Source organism: Dipodomys spectabilis, unplaced genomic scaffold (genome assembly GCF_019054845.1).
Source record: "Dipodomys spectabilis isolate Male_0828 unplaced genomic scaffold, ASM1905484v1 ptg000023l, whole genome shotgun sequence".
In the NCBI taxonomy this organism is placed as follows: domain Eukaryota; kingdom Metazoa; phylum Chordata; class Mammalia; order Rodentia; family Heteromyidae; genus Dipodomys; species Dipodomys spectabilis.
In genome coordinates this window covers 6,286,372-6,308,484 of record NW_024870700.1, presented here as the reverse complement: position 1 = coordinate 6,308,484, position 22,113 = coordinate 6,286,372, and the positions used below count along the sequence as shown (strand labels likewise).

Sequence of the window (22,113 nt, the reverse complement as noted above, 5' to 3'; positions counted from 1 at the left end):
AGCCTCCTGAGTAGCTAGGATTACAGGCATGAGCCACTGGCACCTGGTGATCATGGGTTTTTATTAAGAATTTGAGGATGGCAAGTGTCACAGTGTTCCCTCAGAGCCCATTTATTCTTGAAGGCATTATTGAGAATCTGTTATATCCCAGATATTGTATTGGTGTCTATGTGTTAAACACCATGGTACAACCCATTATCTAGTTAATATGCACTAAAGATATTGAATGACAGGAAAGTACAACAGGCTCTTTGGGGAGACTGGGTATCAGTGGGAGGGAGGAAGAACAATAGAGAAGGAAAATGAAGCACATATGGTCAGATATTCTATACGTGTTCGAAGTATATGTATAAAATCAACATTGTTTTAAGAATTAATGGTGGCGAATGAGGAAAAGTAATAGTAGGACTGAATTTGATCAGGATAAATTGCATGCTTATAAGAAAATATCACAATGAATCCTCCCATACAGCTAGTTCATACTAACAAAAGTATTGTCAAAAAAAATGTAGCCTGAAAGTTAATGAAGAGTTATAAAAGTCTTGTCTGGGCACCTGTGGCTCATACTTAGTTCCATATTCTTAGGAGGCTAAGAGATGAGAATCATGGTTCCAAGCCAGGCACCAAAGCTCATAAGGCCTAAATCAACAGGAAAATATGACCTCTGTGCCACAGAGTTTTCATCCCAGCTATGTAAGAAGCTTAAATAAGGGATTGAGCACAAACTGGCCCAGGCCAAAACATAAAATAAAATAAAACTTCACCTTAAAATTAATCAGAACAAAAGTGGCTTGAGGTGTAACTGAAATAGTAGAGCACCTGCCTTGTAAGCACAATGCCCTGAGTTCAGACCAGGGTATTGTCCTTTCTTCCCTCTGTAAAAAGTATAAAAAATCTCAATGTCCCATAGAGGAAGGGAACATCTTTATCATACCTAATGATGCTCATCAAAGGAAGTGATTGCATTTGTGTTCTAACTAATGAAAAAGAGTTAGTAGCAGAATGGGAAAGAGCTAGGAGAAAGTGCCCTGCAAAAGAAAACAGCCTGTATAAATTTAAGAATGCTATTAACTTATGAAATCATTCTGAAATACTGTGGACTAAGTGTCTGCATGGACATGGTATTAGGGAACAAGACAAGAGCCAGATTATGGAGATTTTAATGCATTTATCAAAGGACTAAGACAGTTCAAATCCTTTGAGGAATTTGGGCTGTAGATGGATAGTTTATTGCTTTCTGCTTCACTTTGGCTTTTGAAGATCAATAATAGCCAGTCAATGGAGAAGAGATAGCAATGAGCCAAGAATGAACATAGACCACTTAGCAAACTTTCAGAGCAATCCAGAAGAGATGTGATAAACTTGGGTCAAGACGTAGGTTTGAGGACATGGGTTTTAAGGATTAAGAAAGTATAATGGGATGGATTTAGTGACCAATTGGAGGATGTTTCTGGGTGACTGCTGGTGTATCCCACACCCACAGATGAATGTGATGGTATTTCTCTAGGAAAGGGGACAGGTTTTGGACAAGGGAAGGAGCAGGTTTTGTTGGAAAATTGATAAGTAACATGTTGGACACTTTGGGTTTTGGGAGCTTGTAAGACATCCAGTGGGAAAAAGCAGCCAGAGGGAATTTGGCAGAATAATCTGCTTCTCAAAAAACATTTCCTGGCCTAGAATGTAGAGTCAGCATTCACTCATGTATAAATAATTGTACAAGCCAAAGTACTCAATGAATCGACTCAGGTGCCAAGTATGGAGCCTCAGAATTCCTTGTAGACATTACTTGAAAATGCATTAAAAGAAATGAATACAGAGAAGAAATAGTTGAAGAGGTAATGGGGGGTAGGGAGGGGGAAAGAGAGAAAGATCAGCAGAACATAATATCACAAAAGCCAAATGGAGAGATGGTCAACCAGGGAGTCATCAAGGATGTTAAGTATGAGACAAAGGTCACATAAAGCAATGTCTAGGAGGGATTCACTGGCTTTGGCCATTCAGAGGCTGTTACAGATCTTAATGAGTTTTTCCATCAACCTAGGGGAGTAAAAACCATGCGGCTAGGGGATAAAGACTGACTCAGGATTGCAGCCAACAAGAAGGGTGAAGTACTTCAAAATGCAAACACAAAGGGGCTACCATTTCTTTTTCTTTTTGAAACACTGCCTGGAGAGTAGATTAGAATCAAGGATATACTTTTGAAGGTCTAGATGTAAACATTTTTCTAAAACTGGAAGAGACAAGCAAAAGTAGAGGCAAAGACTCGGGAAAGAAAGGCAACATAGTGTGCTGGGCTTGTAACTTCCTTCTCAGGAGTTGAGGTGAGCTGTCCACGTGCTGGGGATGACTTCTGCAGGGTGGCCACAACAGCAGAGCGAGACACCTGGAGAACAGTGGTAAGAGAAGCCTCTCATGACGGACTGCGAGCTCTCCAAGCATGGAGCCCAGTGGGATTGGTGACGGGTTTGGTGGGGTGGAGGGGAGGAGTGGCAGAGCAGAATTCACAAGCATACAGGCACATGCAAGGCTTGATCTAGAGTGGACTGCATTTAAGATCTCAGGTCAAGAGCGAGTTGCTAGAGTATGTGAAGAATCACATTCGAGTCAAAAGAGAACCTGCAAACCAAAGGCATGGACCCTAACACCATCCAGATTAACGGCAGCAAGAGACAGAAAGAAATATAAGAGCCCAGATGCCATAATGTTTAGTGAATACAGGGAAGAAATCTGGACTTTGGTAGCTGCAACTACACGAAGTGCATGCATGCACGGTAGGTGGGTGGCCTCCCTTTCCGAAGAAATGACTACCTATGAGATTACCTGTGATGCCTGCAATATCTCTAAAAGAATGCATATGAAATGGTAGTGTTGGCCACCTTTGAGTGGCATTCCTTTCATAACTCTTGGATGAATACACCACCTATTACAAATTTCCAAGGTTTATAAGTACCAGAATGCAGCTGGAAGAAGGTTGCTCACTTCCATGTTTGCTCTGCCTAGCAGAGAAGAGGCTCTCATTCGCTATCTTGGAGAGAGAGGTCTTACTTTCCTGTTTTCTGATGGGAGTGAAGCCTTAGTTCTACCAGAAAAATGGAGAGCCATCCATCAGTGAAGGCTCCAAGGATGTTGGGGTTATGACTGCAATGATTCAGGGGGGGTGAAAAGGCATCACAAAACAAATCAGTAGCATCTCAGAAGTAATATTGTGGTTATGGTGCCCCATTTTAAAATTAATCTACTTAATAGATTTCAGACTGAAAACACTCAAGCACTGTCAGAAATCCAATTTAAAGTTTCCTGTTTATTTTTGTGGAGAATATGGAGTCCAGGATAAAAGAGCTCCCAAAAGCAATATTCTTTACCATTTACAATAAATCATCAGCTTCAGATTCCATCAGTAAACTACCAAGTTGGCAGAAGATAACGCAGTGTTCTCTTGAGAGCAGAGATTCTTGTTACCTTATATTCTTATCTTCTTTTAAAGTTTATGGTGTTTTGTTGCTGCTGTGGCTCTTAAAATAAGATAGTATCTTCCACTGTCCACACAGGATTATTGGGGGTGTTTTTCTTTTATTTATGCTGATAAAATCCAATATATGCATCAGGCTGAACATATCTGTAGTGGTTGTCTAGACCTATTTGAGGAAAAATGAGCAAAAACAAATAAAAACCACAGGAAGTACCAAGTGTCTACCTACCCTAACTCAGCATCACTTAACACTGGTTAAATCCACTATTACTTTTTTGAACTATCTTTCTTCTCTCCTTTTCCATTTGGTCCTTTATCCTCTCCTCTATAACACATCAGGAGGCTTCCCACACAGAGCTGGAGACAAAGTGATTCTAATTAGAGGGCTTTGAGCTGAGCTAACTAGTTTTTGGCTTTGTTTTAACACTAAATGTTATGGCCTAGTTGTCTGTGTCATTTATGATGAGATAGCTCATGATGTTTTCCTGCTTCGCTCTGAGGATGGGTGAATGCTCCTGGCGAGGGCACTCAGGGTATCAGCTTGCTGAGGAACTGAGAGCAGCTGGGCATGTGGCCACCACTTCCTGGGCAGTCTGCTCAGTGAAGGAACTTTCCAGTCCCTGAGCTGGACATCAAGAATTCAGTGAAGGGTCATGCTTTTCTATTTTGCTCAATGCAGGTGTTTCTTTGGCTGAAAAGTACTCCTATGAGCCTGTCAATCATTCTGACAGGAGTTCACTGAAGACCTCTCCAGGGCAAGGACTGTCACATTAAGACTGAGAGGCCTGAGGTTAGAATTTGAGCACAGAGGGGTAGGAACTGGGCCATTGACTTTATCCAGCCTCTACCTTACAGCTGCTGAATTCTTGTCGGTATGGAGACAAGGGTTTCAACTCCAATTACATTATTATAACTGTACATAAGTATTCCATTTATATGGAAGTACATAGCAAGCTGTGCAAAACTTGGCATCTAATTTGAATGCAATTCAAGAGAGGAGTATACACAGCAGTTGGATTTAAGACAGTTTCGAGTGCCACCTTGCTGACCACTTCTGATGATAGTAAAACATTGCTGTGTGAACTGTAACTTAGTCTTCTATGGAAAAGGAAAGATAATGTAGTAATGCAGTATATGTTCATTATTGCTTTAAAATAATGCTTTGAACATGGCTGGTAAAGAGGCATCTTAATTGTTAGGACGTTCCCCTGGCTTCTCACAGATGAATGTAGACAGAGCTTGTGGACTGGAATTCAGTGTCTGGATTGAGGCCTCTGGTATTGGTTTGGTTTGGTTTGGTTTTAGCAGTATGGTGTTGGAGGGTCTTATGATTGTTAGCCAGGCAATCAGTTGCTCAGTTTCTTCCCTTAGATGGAGTATTGTGGGCTTTTCTACTGGGCTGGACTAGAATTGCAACCCTCCCAATTCCAGCCTCCCACAGAGTTTAGAATAATAGGCATAGATACACACCGTTACGTGAAGCCACCTGTTGAGAAGTGGTCTTGAGGATTTTTCTGGGTTAGTTTCACAAGTTACCTGATCTTCAAATCTGTTGGGAAGAAAACTGTTTTCTCCATTTACACACCAGAAATCTCAAGCATCGAGTTATCCTTGTCTAAAGTCACAGTCAATAGAATTTGTTTCTGAATGTTCTGCCCCCCAAAAGCCACTTAAAAAAAATGCTTTAACTCCTTTGTTATCAGTGTCTCCTACCAACCAAAGCTGAGGCGGTCCTTATTCAGCCAGGTGAGTGACAGTGAGTGCTTCTATCTTCTCTGCTCCTCATTTAAAGGCATGGGATTTGCTTTTGTTGGCTTGTACTTAGAGATCTTCTGATGAAAACTATCCAGGGCCTTATGTATTCAAGCATCTTTATGATTCCTGCTAGGCTGAGCTATAGCTTCTAGTAATCCTACCAATTCAGTTCCTGCTGACCAACCTCAGGGGTCATCATAAAGTACTTAAGGAATTCTCATCTACTGCATTCTCTGATCAGGCAAACCTTCGCACTCTTCTTTGAAGAAAAAAGGTAATTTTGTACCCTGCTGAGGGATAGAAAGGACTAAATGTACTCGAGTGGAAAACGCTATTATCATTTCAAGGGTTTGATTACCAAAATAAAGACTGACTCCTAAATCTAGATTGCCTGAGATTATGGACATTTCAAAAACATTTTCTTAAACCAAGGGCACTGCATTTGTTGTCTTCAGCTTTTTCTCCTTCTCTCAGGCCTCAGAATAACTGTCTGTGGTTTACTGTTTGTATTCTAGGAAATCCATTATCTGATTTAAGTTCACCACAATCAAAATGATAAAGATGTCAGTCCTTAGTTTTCATTCCTTCCTTACTCTTTCTTCCCTCCCTCCCATCCTCCCTTTCTCTTTCTCCCCCTCCTTCTCTCCTTCCCTTCCTCTGTCCATTCCTCCCTCCCTTCCATCCTCCAGTCATTTTTGGTGGTGTATTTTAACGCAACAAATGAATGCATAAGTGGACAATGCAGCTGTATTAAATAACTAGTTCCCTAATGTGAACATGCTCTGCAGTGTTGTATTTCGGAGACCTGGGCTACAGGCCCTGGATCTTCCAGTGACACAGACAACACTTGAGAACAGTTGGCTTCCTCTGTGCAGCAAAGGATGGTCAGGAAGAGGGTCCATGACATCAGTGACCTGGAGATTATTTCTTTTGTCCTCAGCACCTTCAAACATATAGTTAGAAATAATACAATTCCATAAATATGTTAAATGAGTGGAAAGAAATAGGAACAACTCTCTTCTCTTTTTTTTTTTTTTTTGGGGTCCGGTCATGGGGCCTGAACTCTGGGCCTGGGCGCTGTCCCTCAGCTCTTCAGCTCAAGGCTAGCGCTCTACCGCTTGAGCCACAGCGCCACTTCCGGCTTTTTTCTTTTTGCTTATGTGGTGCTGAGGAATTGAACCCAGGGCCTCAGGCATGCAAGGCAAGCGCTCTACCACTGAGCCACCTTCCCAGCCCACAACTCTCTTCTCTTAACTAGCTCTCTCTTTCCCATCTTTCCCAGATGCTCTCTCTGCTCTTTTCTAGCTCTTTCTCAGCTCTTTCCTTCTCTTCTCTTTCCCAGCTCTCCTCTCTTTCCAAGCTCTTTCTCTTTCCCAGCTGCAAAAAGAAAAAAGCCGGAAGTGGCGCTGTGGCTCAAGTGGTAGAGCACTAGCCTTGAGCTAAAGAGCTGAGGGACAGCGCCCAGACCCCACAACCAGACCCAAAAAGAAAAAAAAAGAAAAGAAAAAAAAAAAGAAATAGGAACAACTGTAGTAGGAAGACCCCTACTCAGGCAGGCGTGTCCAGAGTGACAGAGCCCACCGCAACAAAGTTGTTAACAAAGAAGCAACTTTATTGAGAAGGTTCCTCCACTGACTGGTCAGGGCCACAGCACAGGCTCGGGAGCTGATACTGCGACCTGGAGCTGCCCATGTACATTGGTTTTTAAAGGCAAAATCCGTGAGGTTGAGCCCGGTGATGCGCAGGTGACCAATGGGATGGTAACACACACAAAGGATTGTCCAGTTATGCCAGAACACACCCAAGTGGCCAATGAGGTTACAGTTTGTCTGTAATGGCTGTTTAAACCAGCCTATCACCTTGGTTTAAAATGGCATGCAAATTGAGCGGGTAAGGTGGAGTCTACCTCTTGGTGGGCAAAAGGCGGAGTTTACCATAAACACGTGCAAAAGGCAGGGTTTACTGTAAGCATGTGGTATTACCAGTGTGAGCCAGATTACAACTTTAACAGCAATCAAGGGTGTGTTAGGTTGTTAGGGGGAGGGGGACCAGATGCATTTTTTTTCATTCAGGGAACTAGGCCTGTCGAGTCTAAAATCCCTAAAACCAAAGCAAAGCTCAAAATGGAATCATACCAGCTTGGGCCCCATCTCGGGGTCCACTTCACAACAAAGCCAAGCCTAGTAGAGAGTTCAAGACCCTCTAATCTGCCCTATTCCTGGCTTGTCAGCCTCAGTTTCTTCTTTGTCCTTTGAGCACATGACACACATATGCACATTCTCCTCTTCACCTTCCTGCTCTCCAAACTGCTAAAATCCCTGAATATCATTCAGCAGTCAATACCAGCCTCTGTTAACGGGTTAAAGTCATTATTTCCTGAGTAGATCTATAGTACTTTGCTTATGGGCCCAAAAGAGTGCTTATTTCTATAAGTTTGGATTATTTATTTATTTTTTCACAGATGTTTATTCACACCAACAGTATCACAGTTAATGAGCTATGGCTTCAAATGAAGTCATCTCATTTGGTCTTCACAGTAATCCAATGAGTCCTCTTTATATCACTGACTGGTACTTAATTGAATTTTTGGTAGCAGATCCTGTTGTAGCTGTGAGAAAGCTAAAAACACCCCATTCTCAAAGAGCTTACATTCTAATGAACTGACACACACGTGGAAACAAGTTCAGAAATGAATGAATCTTATGGTATTTACCAATGGGGCCTTATGGCATGAGGAGGGAGCCCCTTTTAGGATGTACCTGTGAGAAAAGGCCCAGAGAAAGGATGCCTCTCTGCCATGGCCAGCTGTCTATTCACAAACCAGGAAGAGAATCCTCAACCAAACTCAATTGTACGGACATTCTGATCTTCAACTTCAGTCACCAGAACTGTAAAAATAAATTTCAACTTTTTTTATAGGTACACAAGGTCGTTGAGATAATGATAAACCATTAAGGACATAAAATTTGTGCAGGTAAAAGAGAATGGTGAGTGGGGAAACAGAACTAACTTAAGATACTGCATTCCTCCAGGAACCTCTCCTTCCTATGTATTTATGCATCATCCATTGCCTTGGTCAAGAGACATACTTTGGTCACTCAAGAATCTTAAATAGTGAACAGAACTTTTTAACTGATTATTTGCATGATCTCTTCCAGCTACTAGACTATACTGAACATATAGAAATGGATAAAAGCGAAGTGCCAGTGATCATGCCTATAATCCTAGCTACTCAAGAGGCTGAGATCATGAATAATGATCACAGAATCATGGTTCAAAGCCAGTTAGAAGAGAAAAGTCCATGAGATTTCATCTCTAAACAATAAGCAAAAACCCAGGCTGGAGGCATGGCTTAAGGGAAAGAGTATAAACCAAGCAAACCAGCTGAGCAAGTGAGACCCTATTCTTAAAAAAGGATCACCAGAAAAAGAAATGTTTACATGCCAGACATGAGGCTGTCAAGGAGAAGGAAAAAGAGAACAAGAAAAAGGAAAGAAGAAGAAGACAATAAAAACTGTCCAAGAAACATCTCAGCCAATCCATGGGCCTTTGAAACAACACAGTCCACTCTGGAAGGTCCTGATCTAGTACAGAGAAGCAATAGTTTGGTCCAACCCTAGAGTATTTTCCTACTGCATTTGAGATGCATTCTACTTTTTTGTTGGCAGCAAAATTATCTTTGTAATTATATTGGGCTTAGATGAATACAGCAGTGAATTTGCATTCTCTAAGTTCATAGCATGGGATGGGATGAAAAAAGTGTAGGAAGAAGCAAAGAAGAACCAAACGAGGGTTTTAATTTTTGCTATGCAAAGCCTAGTGTCTTAACACATATACCTGCTGATAAAAATCACTAATACAATGACAGGCAAAAGAACAGGAAGCTACTGGTACCTGATGATAACTAAAAGTAAAAGGGAATTTTCAACACCCCAAAACACGTACTATTAGGATTCCAAGTATAGACTCACTCACTTACCAGCCCTTTAGCCTATTCAGAAGCAGATTTTTGAGTTGTTTATCCATGAGAGATGAGGAAGTTACGTGGGTTGAGTCACTTTTGCTCCCTGGAGGTTTCTGTCACTGGTCTTAACCATAGAGTTTGGTAACAGTGCCAAGATAAACCAGCTCTTATCAGAATAAGACCTGAGCTGTGCTTTGTTCTCATCTCCAACAAGCTCAAGCTAATGGACCAAACTCCAAGCCTGCTTTTGAGATCTGAAACTGGGCAAGGGCTTGGATTCCTTGCTAGTTGAGTGGGAAATGGACCCAAGAACATTGAGGTCACAAACAGTCTCACCTGTGACCAGAGGAGTGAGTTCCAAGGTTCTGAATGTTATATGTTCCTTTTGAACTTTATATTCACTATGTCGCTAATTTAACCACATCTAGAAATCTCCTAAGGAAAATGACCAGATCAAGCGAAGGTACTTTAAATGAACTGCTGATGTCATTTAGGTGGTTCTAGCATATTCACAGGGCTGTTGAGTATTCCACGTTCAGTTCAGCCTGTAGTGCCAATGACAGTTGTGCTGGGTGCCAGCTCTGATGGATGTATGTGAGGGTAGGAATGCACATGTAGAGGACACAGTGCTCCGCTTTTTCAGCATTCATTTGTATAAAGAACGAAATTGTACTGGAATGCTTTGTGGTTGGCTCCCCTCACGATTCCCTTACAAGGCTTTCCCTTTTACCTTAGGAACGTTTCACTTAGCCTGAGTAACATTTAATAAATCCTTTTCTTCTGGGGACTATGCATGCTATGTTTATTAGGTTTTTGTTGTTTTTGGACTTCAAGTGGTATTTTCTCTTTAAAGTCAAATCTTACAAGTTTTAATTAACAATGGAATAACTGGAGTTCATGGAGATAATGATTTTAGCTAAGGGATTTTGGTAACTGGCCTTAATCTTCATACTGTTTATAATTTCCATTTTCTCTAATGTTAGTTTTAATAATGTAACTAGCTTTTGGCCACAGCAAGGGTAATCTGTTTATATAATGTCACTCAAGTATGAAGAAATTTAACTGTTCTTAGGAGTATGAATTTCAGCACAGTCATGACAGGGTTTGCTGAATTCTGGTCATGAAACGGGATTTCCTGGGGCTAGGAGTATAGCTCAGTGGCATAGCACTTGCCTAGCATGAACAAGGCCCTGAGTTCAATCCCTAGCATTGTATCCCTACCCATACCCCGCCAAAAAAAGAAAAGGTTTCTTTTCTCAAATTCAGTAATAAAAATTAAGCATGCAAAGCGAAAAGAGTGCTTATTAAGTACCAGGCATTATGCTTAGGAAATAAAATTTCAAGGAAATGAAAACATGAGTAATCCAGGCTCGTATTTCATCTTCTTTCCATTATAAACTTGTAATTTTCCTAAGTTAGCAGAATAATTTCCTCGCCCATCCATTTTAGCTTGGTCGGGTAAATAGGCTCTAAGAGTAGCTTCTTCTTATCAAAAGTACAATCTTTAATCATTTTCAGGCTTCTGGTGAACTGAACTACATGTTCATTTTGAAATTCAGCTAAGAAATTTAGGAAAGCATGTACTTAACACAAATCAAGGGGGATTTGTTTGTCCTATAAAATAGATTCCTTACTAATGACAAGGAGAAGAGTTGAGCAAAGCTGACAGAGTAGAATCAGCCTCAGGCACTGCTATCTGTGGAGATTTTTAATAACCAGGCTCACTTTCATGAGGAAAAATCATTTAAGCATTCTCTCTCTCCACCTTCTTGTCTTTTAAAGCTACTATAGAGAATGATGAGTGAGAAAACATACAGAAAGGGTTTTCTACATAGCCCAACAAAAATTCCATGTCCACATGTAGAACCCACTGCTGCAAAATAATCAGAGTTCTCTCAATTCTAGGTAACTGACCAACCATTTCAATATTGTAGAGATGTGTGATTGCACGTGTGATCGAAGATGTTAGGGTGGTTGTCTTTTGCTAATTTCCCTGCACAACCCATAATAGGACTTCATCATATGGCAAAGGTAGATGTTAACCAAACTTCATGTCCATCCATCTCTCCTCACTAGGACCTTTATTTTCTTCTGTGGCACATAAGCAATAACTACATAGCATTTTTATTTTCTCATTTAAATAGCTACCCTCTCTCTACCTGAAAACACTCCTTTAGCCTTCAAGTATTGTTCCTGTGGCCCCTTCTAATGACCTCTTCTCAGCTTTGTGGAGGAAAATTTCTTCTTTATACAAGGAGCTAGCATTTGCCATAATCTTAGCTAATGACTAAGTTCAGTCTCAAGCAACAAGAAACTACCAGATATCAAATGTCTCCCCAAAGCTGTAGTGACAAATTTCCAACAATAGCTTAGGCTAGGCGCAGTGACTCATGTCTGTATCCCAGCTACCCAGGAGGCAGCAGTCAGGAAAATCATTGTTTGAGCCAGCCTAAGGAAAAAAAAAATTCTGGAGATCCTATCTCAACCAAGAAAAGCTGACCCTTGTGGTCAAGTTAGTAATCTCCGCTAAATGAGAAAGACATATAGGGTGACCACAGTACTGGCTGACTTAGACATGAACTATGGCCTGTGTGAATAATAACTAAAGAAAAAGGGCTGGGGGAGGGATGGCTGAAGGTGTAGAGAGCCTGCTTGGTAAGCACAAAGACCTAAATTCAAACCCCAGTACCACAAAAAATAAATCAAGGGCTGGGAAGGTGGCTCAGTGGTAGAGCACTTGCCTTGCATACATGAGACCCTGGGTTCGATTCCTCAGCACCACATAAGCACAAAGAAAAGTGGTACTGTGTCTCAAGTATCAGAATGCTAGCCTTGAGCTGAAGAGCTGAGGGACAGCGCCCAGGCCCAGAGTTCAGGCCCCATGACCGGACCCTAAATAAATAAATAAATCAGCATTAGCATCAAGATTATGATTAGTGATCAATCCTAGAAGTTGTAGGTTAAAATATTGTACTTTATTGTTAGTAATTATACATGATAAAATTATACATATGATAAAAATTAACTCAAACCAGTGAAAATCTATAAGCATGCCTTATTTATGAAAGAAATTATCATTAAAGATACTTATTTAATGATATTTTCCCAATAACATGACTCATACCTAAGTTTCTAGGCTAAGAATGACAATTTATTACATTTTACTGGCAGATTCTTTAAATTTGAATATGACTTTGAGTTTGGTTACTCAGATTAACTTGGACTCTTATTATCTTTGCATTAAATATTTTGGCAAAACTATTCGGCCTCCTGCCAAGACCATTCTCATATTATTAATAGAAGAGCTTGATTGATGATGTAGCAGTAACAAAATAAGAGTTTGGTTAAATCAGAGTCTGATCTTGTGTTTCTAAGCACTGGCTTTATTCTACCCATATAGACAGTAGGACAGTTCAGAGACTAAGCCTTGTTCTAATGAATCTCCTCTAAGAAATGACCAGAGCACAGGCTCACACACATAGTTACTTGAATTTCCTTGAATGGGTCATGAACAGGCCAAGAGATCACTGAAGAATAGTGTTAACAGTGTATTTGTTAAATATTGTCTTATGAATCCAAACAACCTTTATATTTCAAATTGCAAAAGAAACACCTCTAAGCATGAGCTTAGATTGTTTTGGTTGAAGGTTTAAACAGTTTTTCAAGTAATGTCTATGTTTTAAGTGATGATAGAATACATCCCTCTAGCAATGAATAGTTTATGGCTCATCTACTCAAATGCAGCATAATCACCTAGGATAAAAATGAACAGCCACCCTCTGTGAGACCCACGAACAGGTGGTACAGCTAATCATCCCAGATGTTCTGGATGTTGCCCCTGTAACAGCTGTCTCCAAAGACAGGAGCCCCTGGCTCTGCTGTCAAAGAACAAGGGAGGGATCCCCTTGGACATCCGTTGAGGCACTCATGGTTACACGTGTGCTGACTTGCTCCGGTGGGTTTTTTTGGGTCTGTTCCACCTGTTCCCTCTCAGATAGGCCCAAGGAACCAACGGCAAGGAAGGGATGTCTGGAGATTTCCTTTATGAAAATGAACATTTTCATTTGCATCTGAATCTTTACTAGCAGAGTTGATTATTGAAAACATTCATTACCAATATACTAAAATGCTACCTATTTTATCATCTCTCAGTCTGTGGGAATAAATTGTAGTCAAATAGAGCCTGACAAACTGGTACCTGTCTAACCTTGAGTTCAGGGTGGTTTTTAAAGACATTAAAAAACATTGGTGCTTTAGATGGAGCCAAGGGTCATTGTTCTAGAATATTTTATATTCTCTCTTTGGGTAATTGATGACTAGCATTTTTATGAGGAGGCTTTTATTTTCCAATAGGTAATACATGAGTGACATCATTTAATACATAATATAATAACAAAAGGCTCTAAATGTGATAACATACACTTTTAATTGCTGCTTTAAAATTTTACCATTTTCATATTAAAATATATTCATTATGACACTTTTAGGACATAGAAACAAAAAGATAATAAAATTATCATTCAGGGTTAACATCAATTTTGACAGACAGATTGATAGATACATTTTCCTAGTAAAACTATATAATATAGAACATTTCCATTGCCTTTTGATCTATAGGCGCTCATTTTATTTTAGCCATGTTATTTATTTCCTGTTATATCTGTTGCAGGGTATTTTTACATTTTGGTTTTGGTATCATTAAGATTTATACAACATGTTTATATATGCAAGATGTTTTGACTTTTTTATTTTCTGACATAGCATTTGTGCTTAAGAAGGCTCTTCACTAGACTCATATATTTATCTTTATTTTCATGTACTACTTCAAGATTTTATTTTTAGATACCTCCCTAATTTTCTAGTACATCAGACTTTTCTCATATAAACCAAACTATGCATCCTGAGACTCATATGTATAGGTTCAAAACTATTCCAAATAGTAAAATACAGAGAATGAGAGAGTGGATTTCATTCTAACATACCAAATAGGGATTCTAATTGCCAAAAATATAGTTAACTAGTTTAATGTGAACGTATAAGTTAAGAAATTACTTAGTGATTCAAATTAGTTCTTATTAGAGTAAGGCAATGTGGGTTAAGATGCCTACAATTATATAATGTTATATAACATTATTTGCTGGATTGAAAAAAAAATCATAGGACTATAAGATGTCCAGAAGCTAGGAGCTCTAGTCCTGATCCTAGTGATAATTACTTTGGACAATTCATGTGCCTCTCAGCTTCAGATGGCTCATCTGTCTAGGAAAATCACTCAACTCCCAGGGTGCCATCTATAAAGTGCAGTAAGATACACAATACCACAGTTTTAAAGATCCCCTAAATGCAAGTGTCAGTTCCTTTATCTTAGGATGGAAGGTTCTGTAGTACTAGAGCATCAGATAAGGGAATCAATAACTAGGCACACACCAAATTCTTAGCCAAGAGTTCTCTCCTCCAAAAAATTGGACATGATTTACAGAGCATGTGAGTTTCCTTTAACAGCAAATGTGTTCTTTATATGCTGGAATGTTTTCACTTATTTGAAATGATTATTCATTGTTCATTGTTTGTCTTAAAGCAGTGGTAAGGACACTGGTTTGTTAAAAGCACCCATGAAAAAGGAAATATTGTCTTTCAGTAACATGGAGCTTGAAAAAGTAAGCAGTCTAACCAGGGTGATATTTAAATTACATAACACAATAGGATATAGGCATCAATCGATCAGAATGGACTCGGACCATTTTTGTGTATACACTGGAAACTAGAGAATTTAGAGTGTGTACCAAAAGCCCAGCTAGGAACTTGAGTTACAGAAGAAAACAAGGAACAATGTCTGTGCCTCCTCAATGGGGAAAGAAATAAAGAAACAAAAGATCCTTTCAGAGAATAACTTTATAAAATTAAGCAGTTAAGTAGATAAAGTGATCAACTATGTGGCTATTTTAAGTGGAATGCTCAAGGGAAATTCTCTAGATATTTGAAGAAAAATTAGGAGGAGCTAATCCTTGGAACATTTGAGGAAAGGAATAGCATGGGGTTAACCCTAAGGTGAGCAAAAGCAGAGCACAATATTTGAGGGAAGGCGGCCAGTCCAGCCATATGGAATTGGTGGAAATGCAGAATGTCAAATCAAAGCCTGATACCAGAAGATGAAGCTGCAGAAGCAGGTAGTAGTCAGCCCTTACAAGGAGAGACGCAGAACAATGGAAAGGTATTGGAGACTTTTAAGGAGAAGACAGAAATGATTTCATTTAAGGTTACAAAAGATGATTCTAGCTGCCGTGAGGAATGTGGACTTTAGGGTAAAAGCTAATAGGGAACTGGAGAAAATGCTGCTATTTTTGGACTTGGAAAGCTACAGTAGAAAGAGTGAGAGGTGATCACACTGAAGATATATTTAGAATTAAATTGTTATATTTCCTTCCTATGTTGAGTTTCTTTTAGAGCTAAAACCTTGGTGTCATAAGGAATCTTATTTCTATAAGATCCTTTAAAATATGTCATTTATAAAGAATGGCGAGATGTGAAGTAACATAAAAGAAAGACAGCTTCTTTTAAAAGTCTAATATTCATGCTACTAAGAGAAGATAAAGTTATATTTTTACTTGGGATTTAATGACACCCTTCATCATTTGTTTCTATCAAAGTTTCTGGCTAGTATTGTGGTAGTCAATCAGTGAAGAAACTAGAATTGCTTTGTGTGACATTTGTCTGGGTACTTACACCTGAGTTTTTAATACTCAAAATACATATTTTTGCCACATGTCATGGCTTATAGTGAGTATTGCAGTAACAATGTCCTTTAGAGGACATTGTTCTCACAGCGTTTTCATTAAGACTTGTCTCCATGCCTTGTCTATGGTTGGGTTGACTCCCACCTTGAACATGGTTCCATCTTTACTTCCCTAGGCAAACATTCTCCAAGCCAGCTACAGTGATATGAGGACCACAGTTCCAATCTTGCTCATGAGGTCCATTCTCACATAGGAGAATGTTTAACAGGATTCACAGTCATCTCTGGGAACTTGTTTTTTCTCACATTTTCTAAACAACTTTCTTTTCCTCCACTTTTCCCATGATTAAACATGTGCTTCCAAGTCTTTACTCAAAAACAAAATTTTTAAAGCATCTTTACAATAAAATAAAATAAAAAGATTTTTTTAACAAATCACAAAGATTTCCCAACCCCACCCCTTCCCCAGGTACAGTTGTATACCAACTTCCATTATACTGATAAGGCTGGTATCTGGGCATCTGCATGGGTTTATTGAGTCTGCTTTTTAATAATTGGTTTACGTTTTGAATTCCTTGAAGAAGAAGTAGCTTCTGATTTCCTTGTGATTCAACCTCAGCTTAGAAAGTAGACTCTGAAATTGAAAGTAATTAACAAATAGTATATGAACAAGTGAAATGAAAATTGTATGACCTAGGAGTTTCTTGTGCCATTATGGTACCTGGTACAGTGATTTGTGTGTATACTGTATGAAACACAATGGCTCAAATGTTTGATGTTTGACCCTCCATGTGGCAGCATTAATAGAACCTTCAAACGACGGGGCCTAGTGTACGGTCATTAGGACACTAGGGTAATGTAGTTCTTCTAGGATCCCAACCCTGTGGCTTCTGGTGTCATGATAATGAGATCTCTCCCTCTCACTCACCGTCAGGTGTTTTATCACCGTGATGGGAAATGCACTAATACACCTGCCCTGTATCCTCCCACTGATGCTTAGACAAGGAAAAGCACTGGCTCCTTTGCCTCCACCCCAGTCTCACCTGCTTATCCTCCTTTTGAAGATACACAAATGCCAGCCTGTATTGTTCACTCACACCCTCCAGTGTGGGACTCATAGCCCTTTTCATACACTCCTTCTTGCAGAGTACAAAGACGGTATTTCCCTGAGGTTGAGTGAGAATCATGGTGGATAGCTGGTTTTGAATACAGGTTCATTCCATGAACCCCACTCTGTTCTCTCTTGGCAAACAGCTCAAATTTTCTTCAAATCAGGCATTTATATATAAACCGGTCTCATCATGAGCAATTAACGAATGCTCTTCTAGCTCCTCAAAATGGTAATGAAATTTAGAGCTGATACGTAGCTCATATTTCATGAGTATACTTGGGTAAATAAGCTGTCAGATTTGAGTGCTCATTATTTCTCTGTATCATCACAAAATAGCTACAACTCACTGGCCAGGCTGTGAGAAATTGACCAAGGTAATTTATGTTAGCAAGGACAAGAAGCCATCTGTGACCTGTTTTTTAAAAAAGGTAGAATCAGCTCTCCTCCTCATTAAGTTTTTTAACTGGAGCGATTATCATGAAAGTCACATACATAATGGAGACAGGTTTGCCTTTAGGAAGAAATTTCTTTCTGTGAGGTCTACGGCTATCTCAAATCCTTTCAGCTCTCAGCTAGTCTGAGATGACTTTGCCAGCTCTATTCTTCACTGGATGCATCAAATGGCTAGACTTTTTCACCACCACAGGCACTTTCTTCCTCCTGCCAGTCTTCCTGACATCGTTTGATAGAATCAGGAACAGCCTTCGGAAGTTAGTTTTATCTTTGAAAAGATTACCCATATTGTGGAGTAACAGAAGGCAGCATTGAACATGATATAAAATCTACTTGAAACCAAAAGAACATCAATAATGATAATTGTTATTATTACTCTGTACGAAGTTCTGTATTAAGTGCCAGTTATAATGACATAATTAGTGCATTCGGTTCTTGAAACAGCCCTGTAATTTAAACATCCCAGCATGTGACAGATGAGGCAGGCAATGACTTTGAACAGATAAGGAGGTCGCCCGAGGTCACACATCAGTAGATGGCCAAGTTAAATTTTAAACAGCTCTCTTAGCCTGCAGTGGTCCAGGTCTGGAATGAAGTGAGCATGGTTGTTAGAGAGAGATGCTTAAGACAACTGGTAACCTGTTCAGAAAGAATGTTAGCCCAATTTCTGCTATCACTTATTTGAAAGAATCTGCATGATGAGTTGAACAGATGATTGACTAACTTCCATGTTTCTTTTCCTTCTAGAAAGATTTCCAACCAGTAGCAGCCTCAGAGAACAACTGGGAATCAGTCACAAGCCCTATCTCAGTAAGTAATTTATGATCCCATTACCAGTGAATCAAACTGACAGGATAGCCAAGATCAGCCTCTGAAGGACCAGAGCTCAAACATGATGAATCTGTCCATTTCTTTCAGGTTATGGGGGATTATATGACACAGCCTGTGTTTCAGAATAATTTTAAGGAATTACCAGTATCCCATTGTAGGAACTTGGGCTAGACAGAGGTTTATGTATTTGTCAGTTACACAGCAGAGCATTCCCACAAAAGGACTTTGCAACATAGGGAACTGATTCCTTGGTTCTAGTTCAAGTGAGCAAATTGAAAATCACTTCCTGAATATCCCACAAAAAGCTGTTCACTTGTGCATTTTCAAAGGACTTCCACAACTTGAAAAACCTCAGAGTTTAGAGGAAGATAGCATGAGTGAGAGAGACAGATCACAGAGCTGGCCTATCAAGAACAAAAAGAACAAATATGGCTGCAGCTATGTCATTATCACCAAGGACTGTAGAGGATGACGCATTTATCATGGCTTGTACTATAATTAAATTCCTAAACTCTTCAGAAATACCTGACATAGAACACATGGCCAGATAAATAATTATCTGGTTACAACTGTGCAGAATATAACATAGATTCATGTTGGTAATGTAGATGGCATCAAAGAAAAGTTAAGTCAGGATGAGGTGTTTACTTATTCTGACAAGGTTGGCTGAAAATTAGATGTATGATTTCTAGGGGAAGGGAGGAGAGGGAAGGGAAAGGCACCTGGATAGACGCATTAATCATTCTACCATGCCTCCCATCCTGTTCCCCAACTTCCATCTTTTCTTACTTCCCTCCCCTACAAAACCTATATGAAAACTATCCCTTATGTTATACCAGTGGTAGATTAAATTAATGCTTTTGGGCTTTGGGGCTGAAAAGGGAACATCCCTGTAAGAACAAATGATCATGGAATCGCTTACTTATCTCTGGACTTTGGTTGGTTAAATTGAGAAAGCACAGTCCAGGAGTGACATTCTCACTCGTGAGCTTTGCAATCTGAGGCTCTATAAATGTATATTATTTCTCAATAGGATTCTGCAGTTAGGTTTTGGAAAAGTAAGTTTTCATTAATTTCCATTCTTTTCTTAGTGATAGGAGATATTTGCCCTTGGGGGGGGATCTTATTTGTTTGGCAGTTCCTTTAATGACATTTAGAAATCATTTGAGACTATGTGCTCTCTATTTCTTTCTTAATGGGTCATGAATTTTTACAGAGATGTTTGAATCATGGCTCATTTACTTCTAGATTGTGCAAGGGTTAGTGAGGTAAGTGCTTGGAAACCTTACTGGGGTTTATTTCCATGGCAAAATATATAATCCTTTCCACTATTTCAATGGTGCCATGCTCCCCACTGAAAGAATATTCTAAGACTGTTTTAATGGCAACTGGGATCACTAGCAACAGGCAAGCTTTTTTCTTTTAATATGCTTCCCATGTGAATCATGCACTCTTAAGTCAAGAGAGCCAGCTTCATGGCTAATTATCCTTGTTGACAGTAAATAAGTTGGTTAAAGTGCCAAATTTTATCAAAATGTCTCCAGAGTAGAGTTAAACGCTGTTCAAACAACATCTGCAATGTGAGGTGACCTATAAATGGGAACACAGAGGCTATGTGAGAGAATGGATTGAATTCTCAAAACATGCTTGGAAGAAGTTCAGAATTTTAATTCTCACCATTATTAGTTGATATATGAATGATCTGGGACCTTAAGCCAGGAAATGAGAGGAGTTCATTTTCATATTTCCACTCAGCTTATATCTTTTTTAATGATTTCAGTTCAGATGGACTGAAAGTTTGATGGTCTGCATGGCTTTGACTTCCAAAATAGGTTGTCTAATCTTTTATTAATTAATTACTCCTATTTAGGAATATGGCCAGACAATGTCAGATTGCTTTTGCATGGTACTTACCCGGGTGATGTCTTGTAATCAGAAGTCTGCGTATAGTTGTTTGACTTGCTTTTTCTGAGTACACTGAGCTGTATGTCACTCTTAGGGGGTATCCTATAACTCCCCATCAGTAACGGACCCCAATCTCACTGCGGATGCTCTGGACAAAACAGTCGCACAGTTTGATACTGTGGAAGATGTGCTCAAGTACTTCAACCCAGAGTCGTGGCAAGAAGATCTTGAGAACTTATATGTGGACCTTCCTCAATATCGAGGCAGGCTCTACTACGGCCGGAAGTCAAAAGGTAAGAAACGGAGGCTCGGTGGTTCTGTGTAAGTAGTGTCAACAGTAATAATAAAGATTGGCAGTATGATATGTTTGATTCACTCAAATCAGATCATTACTGTCAATCTGTTACCACAATATGTTCCACAGCACTTTCAAATTCATCTCTATATGGAACCCAGGCTTTGTCATTTGCATATGACAAAGGAAGATTTGGTCCAATCTGTCACAGTATGTGTGGAGAGGTCATGAAAGCACCTGGACCAGCTCTTTACCTTCTTGGCAAACAAAGCATTATTAGCCCCGATAACAGAGGGAACCAAAGTCAGAGGATAACTAACTTGTTCAAAGCTGCCTGGCTAGTTAGCAGTGGGAGAAATGAGCGTCTAGGTTCTTGGCCTACAGCCCTTGTGCTTGTGCAGTGTTGACTGTACCTGTCTAATAGACATGACAGTCGGCTGAGTCCATGACTGTCAGTATTGACCTTGGTTAGAAGTTACAAGACTCTGGCAAGGGTTCAGATTTTCCCATTTGTTGTTCATTTTACATTATCTTTTAATCCAAATCTTTTATGCACTTGGTTTCTGGGTGGTTCCTGGGCTTGGGAGGCACACGTCCCAGTGGAGAGGAAAGTTAAGGCATGGCACAGTTTGGAGCGTACAAGAGTGTGTGTGTAACTGAAAGTTTGGGAGAAAATAAAATGAGAGGAAAATACCAGCCAGAAAACATCGTGATGGGAAACAGTAAGACTGAAACTCTTAAGGACTCAAATTTTTTTTTTTTCTTGCTATTGTTTGTAACATATTTATAAGATGATTTCTTTATTGCTTTGTATGTCTCTCCCCCACGGTATAACCCTGCTTTCACTGTATTTGATGTTGGTATAATTTGTGGAGGGGAAGGGAAAAAACATTTGTTTAAATAGGGATACAGGTGGACCCATTGCAATAATGAGAAGTACAAGACGTTATGTTGAAAAACGAACTTTACAACTTTGGCGCGTGGTGGGGGGGTGGGGAGAAGAAGGGGCAGGGGAGGGAGGGGGAGATGGGAAGGGGAAACAAAGACAGAGGCAACCATGCTTGATAAGAACCATACTCATTACCTTGGTCAAGTAATTGTAACCCCTCTGTATGGTATTGTCACAATAAAAATAAATAAATAGCCGGGGAATGCATCAGGATGATACATTCTTAGGCTGAGAGTATCTGTTTGAATGCAGACCTCAAATCACTGGCTAAGCTTCGTTACTAACCTTTTCTCCAGCAAGCCTCCAAGGCTGGCTCTCCTCCGCAGGTGGGAAGGCAGTTAGCTAAGTTATGCCCATTTCCCACATTTCATAATATCAAGAGTGCTTTACAAATAACTGAATGCAGGCTGCTTTAGCACAACCAGTGGAAATGTTTGAGTTCAAATGACTAATTAATAGACTTCTCCCTGGGCCGTCCGCTTGTGGCGTAGGTCATAAATTTTGTACACTTAGTATGTACAGCTGAGGGAGGACAAAGGGGTCACAGAGGCCCTGACATTACTGAGACCAGCCATCTCCAGGTCACCAGCGCTCAAAATCAACCTCCTCAGGGCTCAAGTTGGATTTGGTTCAAAGAAGAAATTGCTT

At 39.8% G+C, this 22,113-nt stretch overlaps 1 protein-coding gene across 2 annotated transcripts in view; it reads left to right on the top strand.

Annotated features, from left to right (window-relative positions):
- The window catches only part of Pdgfd (platelet derived growth factor D), a 168,019-nt gene that overhangs the window by 124,737 nt on the left and 21,169 nt on the right, over nucleotides 1–22,113 (top strand). For both annotated transcript variants that reach the window (XM_042674946.1, XM_042674945.1), the window contains exons 4-5: nucleotides 18,233–18,295; nucleotides 20,316–20,514. In XM_042674946.1, the coding sequence (XP_042530880.1) occupies nucleotides 18,233–18,295; nucleotides 20,316–20,514 (262 nt within the window). The remainder of the gene's footprint in view (nucleotides 1–18,232; nucleotides 18,296–20,315; nucleotides 20,515–22,113) is intronic.